At 32.8% G+C, this 12,105-nt stretch overlaps 1 protein-coding gene across 2 annotated transcripts in view; it reads right to left on the bottom strand.

The window, feature by feature from the left end:
- LOC108913017 (radial spoke head protein 3 homolog B) overlaps positions 1 to 12,105 on the bottom strand; it is a 29,601-nt gene that overhangs the window by 8,454 nt on the left and 9,042 nt on the right. Inside the window, exons 4-7 of one of the 2 annotated variants that reach the window (XM_018718473.1) lie at positions 4,809 to 4,893; positions 4,278 to 4,328; positions 727 to 1,026; positions 243 to 609 (exon numbers count right to left, since the gene is read on the bottom strand). In XM_018718473.1, the coding sequence (XP_018573989.1) occupies positions 243 to 609; positions 727 to 1,026; positions 4,278 to 4,328; positions 4,809 to 4,893 (803 nt within the window). The remainder of the gene's footprint in view (positions 1 to 242; positions 610 to 726; positions 1,027 to 4,277; positions 4,329 to 4,808; positions 4,894 to 12,105) is intronic. The other variant, XM_018718481.1, reaches the window with a different exon arrangement.

The following is a 12,105-nucleotide window of genomic DNA, read 5'->3' as shown; positions in this document are numbered from 1 at the left end:
GGATAAATCGGATATGTTGATGACGATTCCCGAGGTTCACAATTTTGATTATTATTAATTTTAATCATCGATTTGTTGCTACAATGGTTTTGTTTCTTGGAAATAACGTTTTTTATGTACCATTAAAAAACCCCCTCCAAATTTGTAAGATAACTCGTAGTTCTATTTTTATAAACAAAAGTCGTACCAATTATTTGGTAAATAACTGCATGGAGTTTATTTATCATTTCTTAGGTAGGTACCTTTCTTTATAGAGTCCACGAGGAATCCTTCTGATTCCAATCCCTCCAAAACGGACGGCAGCAAATTCGCCATATAGCCCTGCATCAGCACAGCAGCTGCTATCCTTTCCTCCATCTCCTTTTGCGTTTTAATACCCTCCTCCAACTCTGATATCCTTCTCTCCTTCTCCTTCACGAGCCGCTTCTCCCTCTCCTCCAATCGTAGAGCCTCGGCAGTTTCCGCAGCTCGGATCTCCAGGAATCGGCGTTGCTGTTCTCTGATAGCAGCCAATTCTTCCTCTTCCAGCACTTCTATGAGGGCTTGCTCAATGGTTTTGCCGACGAGGACTTCTAGGATCGGTTGCACTTCCGCATCGAAGTCGAAGAGCTAGAAGGGGGTGATAAGATTTAAGACAGCATTTTGTTAACGTGTAGATGGTCCAAGCACCAAGAGCTTTTTGAGTCAAACTAGGTGTATGTCTAGATTTAATGCGATACTACTTACTTCTCCAGGATAAATCTGAGTGGCCACGTCGGCGCCAATCTTGGCAGGCACATAGAATGGAGACACGGGTCTCTCAACGAACAAGTCGGTTTGCGTACACATGTCGATTACTGGGGGGTTCACGTAGATCTCCTCCAGGTACAGCTCGGTCTGCACCTTCTCGTGCTTTCTTCCGGGTATGGCGGGCGGTGAACCCAGACGCAGCTGAGTCGCCCGGATTTGCTGGTTCTTCGCCTTCCTCCTGGCCATTGCTCTGCGCTTCGCTTCGGCTGCTCTGGCGGCTGCGGATTCTCCGTCACCCTGTAGAAGATAACCGAATTAGTTGGTTGCATTGACTTTCCTGATGATGTTAATATGGTTATAGCTATGCGCGCATCTAGTGCAAAGCAATCGCTGAAAGTTTGGTACTTAAGATATTAAACACCATGTGAAGTGCAGATCATAGCACAGTAGCTTGATATTAAAAAAAAATCCAGATTTTGGGAAAATGTCTTTGCAATCAAATTGTTTGGTGTTCGGTTTGTAAAACAAAAATTGTGTGATGACCGGCAATTTGCAACACTTGCGGCAACACTTTGTTTATTGTGTGACAGTGTGTGAAGTATAACTATTTCATATGAAGCCGATATGTTATTAAAAAATTTAAGCAATTAAGTATATAGTGTCATAAAAAAAGTATGTCTATAGTACTTTGACTCGCTGAATTCGAAAAAAAAATCAGAAATATCTGATCAGATCTAGACACTCGTGTGGTATTTGAGATTCCAAACTAATTTGAGTATGCAATCAAGTCTGTGGTGACTGGTATAGTCTTTCCGAAGTCAGTTGAACATGTATAAAAACGCCTAGCAATAAAATTTAATGAGTTTCTTAGGCGTCACTAAAAAAGTTTTCTGCTAAAGGTAAAAAATAATAATAATTTGTAAACAGGATGTTTCTAAAATAGGGTTCCAAACTTCTGCTGCGTTTATAACTCATTAAAATAAGCCAAAAAGTTCCTATTAACATGTGCCCTAAAACGCACTCTTAGGAAGTTATAGGCCCTTAAAAGGACTCACCACTTTTACTAATTAAACACTGCAAAGCTCAATTGACAGTTTATCAATAACTTAAATTGTTAAGCGTTGTGGCAACGTCAGTCTTTTATTTGCCATGGTAAACAGATTTTTGTAATTTTTGGCCTAATAACTTAAAGAGCAGAGTAATTTTCAAACTCAATTTACTCGAAAACCATTGGAAATATCGATTTGGACAAAGATAATATTTTTTAGTAGAATTGTTAAGATTTTATAAATCTGTAGAGAAAATTGTAAAAAAATTGAAATAAAAAAAATTACGGGCCGAAAACCCCCTTCACCAACCTAAATGGACGCATATGATTTGCATGTCGAAAAACGGAGTAGCCCATGTTATTTAACGTAAAAAGTTATGTAAGACCCTTACATTTTTTTCTATTTATTTGCGACCGTTTTGTCAATAACAGAAAAAAAAAACAGTTTTGTTAAGCCCTTTTAAGGGCATATATCTTTCTAAGGGTGCGTTTTAGGGCACATGTTAATAGGAACTTTTTAGCTTATTTTAATGAGTTATAAACGCAGTAGAAGTTTGGAACCCTATTTTAGAAACACCCTGTATAATGTGTAGAAAATTTCTATTATATGTTCATTTGGCCAAAAACATTTACAAACATTTTTATTATATTGATGGTAAATTTTGGTTATGACATTATCAAAGAACATTTACATTTTCATTAAAATATATTACTGCTCGGCAAAAACCAACGGGAAGGTATGAACATATCCTTGCGGGAAAAGATGAGGAAAGTTTGTTAGTTTAGGTTAGAAAAGTTATTAAATAAAAATAATCAACAATAAAATAATTCTGCATTGCTGCTCTGCACTGCTAGACAATTTGTCAACAACTGAAATTTATGGCCCAGTCGCCCAGCGTGGCTGTGTTTGTGCGCCGTTTGACCGCGCGCGCATTCTTCAACGGGGCGTATATATTTCTACCACCTCCACGTATATGGATATGGCAAAATAAATATGGGAACAAGTTTTTCAAATATTTCAATCCCAAGTTGCTGCATAGCGACCGAAGCTGGTACATGCTGCGTAACTCTTTGATCCTCAATTGAGATCGGAAAGACTATAACAACAAATTCTAAAATATCTCGTAAACGGCTCGTTCGCGGTCGTATGTTTACTAAGACTTTTTTGCTTCTACTATCGTATACTTGCAGCTGTTTCAATTTGAGCTATTAATGTGATACATCCTGTATATTGTGATTTAATTTGCTGCTTAGATTACCTGTTGCAACCGAATTTTCTTTAACTGTGCTTTCAAATCAAATATTTCACTATTCCAGTTACAATATCAAATACAATTCTATTTTTTACCTAAAAAAATTCGGGCTTCATTTGAAACAGCCTTACATTTTGAAATCAAATTGCCATGTGATTCGTTGTAGATAAAGAAACAACAATTTATTATTACGTGGCAATCAAATGTGCTTTTAATTTTAAAGCCTGGCATTTTTATCTGATGTCCTAGTTTGTGGTGAGTAAGTATGAGTATTAAAACGCTGTGGAAAGCTTTTTTAAAGCAATATGGATAAGGTAAAACTGATTCAGTACGGATATCAGTCAGGTGTTACGAGTATTTCTAGGTGTGAAGTAGATACGTTCAATCAAGACAGTAGTAAATAAATTAATTAATAAAAAGTTATTTTATATTATATTACTCTTTTCTGTTATCCGTTGTTATTAGATTCTTAAAATATGTAAGGTTATGTTGTGTGAATTACAGAAAATGCCATGATTCAACGTACCTACTCATGGTCGAACATGTAAGTATGAATGCTGCGTTTTGTGATGGAAGATGTATGTAATAAAAGGTACGTATTACAATTACAGTATAAATTTCTCGTTAAAAAAAAGAACAAACAAACTTCACTAGGTAATAGAGCAAAGAACGAGCTGTCTCTCTGTGCTAATTTTATTCTAATCTTAATAAATTGAAATTAACTTACATCGCAAAATTTGATTGAATTGAATTTTTTTCTTAGAAATAGAAATTTAAATGGAATCATTAAAAGTGAAAAAAATATTGGTGTGTAATTTTTTTGGACCTTTTCCTTTATATACCTAATTGTAAATTTTGACGATATATATTTTTTAAACTAAAAATCCTATGTATTCTAATTATTCTCCATATCTCCGCTACTGTTAACGTATTTGTGTGTCTAACCTACATTTCAAAAATCATTAACTTAAGTTTCATCAATTTACGTGGAAGATTCTGAGAGATATTTAAAAATATTGTATGTACTTGAAACTTAGTTATAAGCTATAATTTAACGTCGTAAATGTATTTTACATGTTCTATATAGAAATATCTGTCACTCTGTTTTCTACATCTACATTTTTAAGGAGTATGCTATACCGAAACTACCAAAGATATTAATATACAAATCGGCACATTTCCTATTTATAAAGGAAAAAAAGAAAATGCATAGCTGGTGCGTGAATGATGCTCTACTCTGTACGTACCTCATCTCGAGAAAGAAGTTTGGCATACGCAAAATGAGGATTCCATTTAGGCTGTAGGCAACAGAAATTATAAATTTTCTCGTTAGGTAAATCAAGGAAAGCTGAACGTGTGGCTAAGAACAATTTGGAAATAAAAAATGAGCCGATTCGTTTTTAAAATGGTATATTGGTAAAAGATATGCTTGATCTGAAAATATAAAAGATGAGTAAAGCTAGATTACTTATCTATTTTTTTTAGCTAAACTTGAAACAACTGTCTAATCACTAAAGTGTGTGCTGAAGGGTGAGACAAATTTGTGTTCTGTTTAAAATTAATCGACAAAAAGTAATTTTCAGTAAATGGAACTTAGTTCCGATGAGATAACCTTTATTTCTGATGTTACCTTCCATCATCCTGAACCTCTCTATACAGTTGCAAAGAAGTTAATCCATTATTTCACCAATAACTTTTTTAGAATTTTTAATAAAAACGGAAAACTTTCTGTTATATTTTCAGACAAACGTTAAAGATAATTATAAAGTAATACTTACTTGTCCACATGTCGGGGGTGCAAAATTACTACCTCTGAATATTCTCTTTTCGAACATAAGATTTGCATACGGTACAGGAGCATCGCTAAAAAAGTCAAGAATGAAAATAGGACATATTTTTTCTTAATTCTATGGCGTGGATTGGTATTTTATCTGCAAACTTTTACACAAGACGACAGAGGCGAACAAAGAAAGTGACAATTTCGAGATTATTGGTATTCATCAATGAACATTGATAAGCACGGGTGATCGATGTATCTTGGGATATGGGTTTTTCTTGGAAATTATTGAAGATAATTCAATTCTGAAGACGGTGTTATATTTTAAATGGCTGTCATTCACATGAAAAAAAATGATTAAAAAATAGATATACATACAGGGTGTTTATTAAACACTTGTACAAACTTTAAAGGGTGAATCTTTGACTAATTTTAAGATAAAAGTTACAGATACAGATACCGAGCGTCCAAAACATTTTTTTGCTTGGTATTTTGATTATATTTCTGTTTAGTAACACGGCAATATGACGAAATTCGGGAAATTGGGATTATCGATGATAAGAAACTCAAATATTAGCCATAACTTTCTTGTGTTGCACTGTATGTCATTTTTGACTAAATACACCTATTCCCCATTCAATTTAACGTACAAAAGGTACTCTCAGTATTTGTCGCCGAAAGCAGTCGTTTTGTAAAAAACAGGTTTGAAGCTAAGTCGGCGATAGATTTTTATAAGTTGAATCATTAGTTTTTGAAAAAAAAATACGTGAAAAAATGTGTCTTTTATCGATTGTATTGCGATGTGCCAATCTTAGATCATTTACAAGACTAAGACTAAACTACTTCTACAAATAAGTTATTAACATATTTTTTTGACGCTCTCTACCTCAAGAACCAAGCCGTTGCCGACCCATGTTCATATGAACTTTTTATCTTAAAATTAGTCAAATATTCACCCTTTAAAGTCTGTACAAGTACTTATTAAGCAACCTGTATGTTTACATTGCCTAGTGGTTCTCTAGTAATTTTTTTCTCACGAATATCTCATTGTCGAAATGGGAAGAATTTTTACTTGCAATACTTTTTTCTATTTAGTGTTTTTTTAACAACTTCAACTATTTTCGAGATACTAACAGTTAGTTGAAAATCACTTTTCTGAAATTATCGTTCTCACTATATGAAAAACTCGACTATTTTGATCTGACCTGCTATGGATTGTGTCAACAAATGTTACCTCGACGCTGAATACCTACTTGTACAAAAAATGTATCGTGCCGTTAACCAAGACGCTATTTAAGTTCAACGAAAGCTGAATACTATTTTTTTTTTGTCAATTTACCATCACGCAAAGCCACCTCATATTCCGCAACACCTTATCTAGCTGTCATCTTAATTGTTTTTTTGCACTTTTGCTTTTAATTCGTCGCTAATGTTCGAAATTATAATAATGAGATGTTATCGAAGGTGACTCCAATAACAGTCAGAGTCGCTTATTTCGAATTCTGCACGAACGATTTAATAATAAATCTGTTTGTTACAAAGGGTTGGAAGTGAAACAATCCCAATGTCAAGGTCGATCCAGTTGGGCGAAAGTGCTCAGAGACAATGGTAATAATTTATGCCCTACACGCGACTGGGTTCTAAGTTTTGTGCTTCTTTGATTCACGAGGAAACAATCACGGTAATTTGAGGAAAATTTCGGAATTTTCTTTTGTCGCGGTCCGTTATATGGCGATAAGATGAAAGAAACATTGTTTTTGTACTGTATCTAACATATAGTTAACTAGAAAATTGATAAATTATATATCAAGGTTCCAGTCTCGTATTCTTGTGACACTAAAAAGTATGTTTAAATCAATATCCATAGAAGTCCTGGCTCCTTCGCCATATTTTAAAATTTACAGAAAAAATTTAGGTGCAATGTTTTCATTTAAATTTGGAATTTCTATACAGCAGTTTTTGGACTTTTCTCGTACTATTCTCTGAAGTCTTCAACTTGTACCACTACGTATTTTTACATTCATTTAATTACTCCCAGTTATAGGTGAATAAATACTGAGCAAAACAAAAATATGTGTACATAACAATACCATTACGACGACAAAAAAGAAAAATAACAAAAATGAAAAAAAATGTTAAAAAATGCAGTTGTAAGTGAATAGAAAACAGCACAACAACAATATCTGTATACATAGACAATAAAAGTCGTGAAAAATGAATAAAATGCAGAAGAGCTCAGCTATGGAAGTAGAATAATCGTTTACTGTTTGGTAAAGAAAAATTGAATGTCTTATAATACTAGATCTAGCATTTGGTCTAGGAATGCTATAATTAATGTGCGATGTAAGCATAATGTGACATACAATTTTATATAAGAACATTACAGAGAACATTCTAACCATCAGCATGCAGCAAGAAGTAGACTTTAAAAGAATAAAAATACATTTGGTCAAGTATCGAACCCTGTGTCACGTTTTATGTTTTATTAAATATATGAAATTTTCAACCACGGATTGTACAATTTGAACGAGATGCGAAAAATATAATAGAAATCCGCCAAAATTGCCACCACATCTACCTAACTTCCGACTACTCATCAGTTTGGAGACAGTAGATTTACCAGGTAAAAAGCCATGCTACTAAGCTTTTTATGGAAATAAAATATATTTGCAGATAACAAACATTATAGAATAGAAGTTTACCAACGGTTTACGTGATGTTAATAATATACGGCGAATTAAAAAAGTGGTACTTGATAGGGTTTGTAAAAATTTTAGTAACGTTCCCAGTATGGTAGATTTCGACATAATTTTTGATACAGCTTGAGATCATAAGAACTGCAAACTTCTAGAGTTAAAAAAATCAATATATTACACCAATTACTCCTTTTTGTTCCATATTGTGTAAAATTAAATTATCTCTACCTGTATAGAATTGTCAGGATGAAATTTATAACTTTCTGAAATATTTGTAATTTTCAAGAAGATTTTTTAAATATTATCAAATTTTCGACTAATGTAAAAAAACAATTAAAAGAAAATTAAGGAATTCAATACTGTTACTATAAAAATACTCGTCTAGCAACATATGATAGTCTCTAGAACATCGGGAGAGGGCCCAAAACCGTCAATTTCTCTCCAAAAAAGGCACCAGTGATAAACAGTTAATTTTCCTTAAAATATTATGTCGAATTTGGAAACATTTTAATATTTTCGTTCTCAATTTTATCAGTAATATGAGTTATTTGGAATTTGTTTCCAGTCACGAAAAACTAAAAGGATGAATGCTTTAACAACAAAAGTCCCTGACAACTATTTTGGTTCCAATAATATATAACATTACGACTAGAGTGAGCAAATTTCAACGTTCCACTCAAAAAGTTGAAGTCGATCTCGCTTTGAAATTAAGTTGTTTATTTTAACATGTCTTAAAAGGTTGTTTTGGAAAAGCCTAAAAATTTTGCATATTTTTTTTCTAATTCTTATAATAAAACTTCTACCTAGGTGTCAAAATATAAATGAAAATCCTGTACAGGCTGGTCCATTTTCGATGAGATTTCAGGGTATCTCAGAAACTACTAAAGATATGATAAATCTGACACCACGTTTTCGAGCTCGATTTTCATGGCAAACTCAACTGTCAAATCAGAAATTTGCCATCTTTATTTGTTTCTGAGTTACAGGGCGTTTCTCGTTATTGTGACACTTTTGAACATGTCTGTATCTCAGCTGTTAAATAAGTTAGAGTTAAAGTAAAAACTGCTCAAGACTAATTCTTTGGCGTAGAATTGAATGCCGGTATTAGATTTTTAGTAGATCTTAAGATTTCGGAGTTATGACCCAAAGTTATATTTTTTTAAATGGAAATCGTAGCTGACCATGGCCTAAAAAAATAGAGATTTTTTTCCGCTTTTCAGCAATATATCACATGCTATAGTTATTTTTACAAACACGGGAGATACGGGGTGTTTCATATATAAATTATATTTTTTTTCCTTTTTAATATGACCGGCTATGAAAATACAGATAAAACTATAATTCTTACTTTTACAAAAGTCATATCTGTTGTAAAAATATGACATTTATTTTAAATGCACAACATATACTCGTGTGATAATATAATACTAACGAAATTTTAGGAGATAGGTGGATAGGAACAAACGGACCGATCAGATGGCCAGCTAGGTTACCTGATTTGAGTCCGTTGGACTTTTTCCTTTGAGGTTTTCTAAAAGACATTATATTTAAAATTCCTTTTAATAATATTTCAAATACCTATACATTTAATGAATGCTACCCGAAGCGTTGTCAGAAGATGCGTGAAATGTGTGACAGTTGAGGGACGGCAATTTGAACATTTAGCTATAATTTTTGAAAGTTTTTATTGATGTAGGTACTTACTATTGTTTAATTTACGATTAATATTGTAACTTCAGTTGAAGTGGAATAAAACTTTGAAAACTCCGTCTTTTCTTATCTGTAATATATATTTTAAATAAACGTCATATTTTTACAACAGATATGAGTTTTGTAAAAGTAAGAATCATAGTTTTGTATGTATTTTCATAGCCAGCCATATTAAAATGTAAAAAAGGATCGAATTTATATATAAAACACCCCGTTTCTTCTGTGTTTGGAAAAATAACTATAGCATGTGGTATATTGCTGAAAAGCAAACAAAAATCTCCATTTTTTTAGGTCACGATTTCCATTTAAAAAATTGTAACATTGGGTCATAACTCCGGAATTTTAAGATCTACTAAAAATCTAATACCGGCATTCAATTCTACGCCAAAGAATTAGTCTTGAGCAGTTTTCACTTTAACTCTAATTTATTTAACAACTGAGATATAGACATGTTCAAAAGTGTCACAATAACGAGAAACGCCCTGTAACTCAGAAACAAATGAAGATAGCAAATTTCTGATTTGACAGTTGAGTTTGCTATGAAAATCGAGCTCGAAAACGTGGTGTCAGATTTATTATATCTTTAGTAGTTTCTGAGATACCCTGAAATCCCATCGAAAATATACCAGCCTGTACATCTACAAATTTTGCCAGGTATCTTCTGTTTCGAGGATCAATAGACGTTTTTTTATTTAAGTAAACTTGAATGTTGAAATTGGTACTCTGATATCCTCAGTAGATACAAGAAGTCTCTCACATTTCATTGCCTCTATATTCTCTACTAACATTTTCCTTCGTTATTGGGTCACAGTTTTATTTTCTTCTAAAACTCCCGAACGAACTCTGACACTTTTTCCTCATTTAAAATGTGCGTTTCTAAAGGAACGAAGGTGGTTTACTTATCGATTTTTTTGTCAAGTATTGTTCCATGTAATTCTATCATTAAAGTTGCATTATACTTGATTACAACTTACAGTTGTATAAGTTTCTTTTTAGCTCGTATAACTACTTTGGTAGACAAGAAGTCACAGGAAAATACGTTATAACATAATCATTTGTCTCAGAATTGTTTGACAAGTCTATTGTAGTATTAGCTGAATATTTGTTAGATATTATTCAGAAAACTCATGGCTTTCTTTTTCAAAAATTTAGTACTAAAATGAAACAAAGTTTGGTGGTTTGGTGGTTACACTTTTCTTAGGAAATTTATGCAATCTAGAACAAATATGTGCCTTTCCAAGTGGAAACCAATAATGCTGCTACCATTAAGTCGATATATTTTGAGGGATGCGACAATAATAGTAATTGCAACGTATCCTAATACTGAAATTATCTGATAGACATCTTCTAACATCGTATGTGACCCGAAAATCATATCTACAAATTGTCGGGCAATGCTACCAATTATGTATCGATCAGCTATATGAACACAACGAATAAATGGACTTAGTTTAAGCTCCTTAGTGACAAAAGTGTGCTAGATGCGATGGTTTTTCTAGGGTCAACGGCTAACTGTAACCCAGTTACCTACTTCCTTTGAATTATGGATGTGGTCGAATAGTCCGCATTTATTTGTAACGTATGAGACATTTTGTATAATGAAACGCGATTTCGTCTTAAAATAACAAATATATTTACATTACTTAATATCGAGGAAATTGAGTTTGTAATGGTTTAAATAATTATATTACCGCCATTTGAAGGTGCCGATAATTTGCCTTATACTGTTAATGCGATTATGTTGGTATACAAGTAAATTGAAAAGCGCATTTTTCCGACCCTTATACCAATTTGCATTTCTAGTCCAATTAACTAAGCCTTTAAATCGAAATTTTGTCAACTTGGCTGAATTTTTGATATGAGTTAGTTTAAGGTATATTATAACAATAAGTGAGAGTAATTTTTTGTTCAACCCCCGGCCAAGGGTGGAAAAAGATAAAACAAAGGGCTTTTTCAAGCTCTTACCCTTTTTGAGTTATCTTGAAAAACCCCTTTGTTTTATCTTTTTCACCCTTGGCCGGGGGATGAACAAAAAACTACTCGCACTTATTGTTATAATATACCTTAAACTAACTATCAACAATTCAGCCAAGTTGATCAAATTTCGATTTAAAGGCTTGTTTAATTGGACTAATTTGCCTTTTTGAGATTAACAGTGGATGTGTGGCATACAATATTTTAACGAAACACGTGCACTGCACTGACGCACGTGCATCTACAAAAACAACACGGTGGAATGTGTGCGACAATAGCGAACGAAATAATCTATCTTTGTCATAGACATTAGGCATACGAGCTGTCCACGACTTCGGTATAGTGTTTACGAAGATAGTCGAAACCGTATAAAAACTAAAAGTCGGCATCTCTTTAGTGTGCCCGAACTCCATAAAGAAATGCCGACTTGCACAATCAGGAGATGCCGACTTTTGGTTCTTATACGATTTCAAGTATCTTCCTAAACACTATAAGTACTATGAGTGCGACAAAGCAAACGAGATTTTTTATTTTTGTCCTGGCAATATCTTGTAAGGGCTAAGTAAAATATAAAAAGTAAAAAGGTAAATAAATTTGTATCTGCCTGAAAAATAAAGGTATAAACATAAATTTCGAAAGCAATTTTTTTATTGTTTGAAATAATCAATCGAAAGGTGTATAGAAAAAAAATAGTTTTAGGGTTGTTAAATCATTACAATTGACGATTAAAAAATTAAAACAGTTATAACTTTTCTATTGAAAATAAAAAAATATATCTATTTTTCTGAAAAAAAAGTATATCCTTTAGAGCAGATTGAAAAAAAAATTACTAAATTCATTCATTTTTCTGTTTGTTATGATTTTTTTTAAATTTCTGAAATCTTCCCTTAACTTCTAGCCTCCCTAACTCTGTTAATT

This window comes from Anoplophora glabripennis, unplaced genomic scaffold, assembly GCF_000390285.2.
Source record: "Anoplophora glabripennis isolate ALB-LARVAE unplaced genomic scaffold, Agla_2.0 scaffold30, whole genome shotgun sequence".
NCBI lineage: Eukaryota > Metazoa > Arthropoda > Insecta > Coleoptera > Cerambycidae > Anoplophora > Anoplophora glabripennis.
Note: the sequence above shows the minus strand (reverse complement) of the source record. Positions and strands in the feature narration are given on the sequence as shown.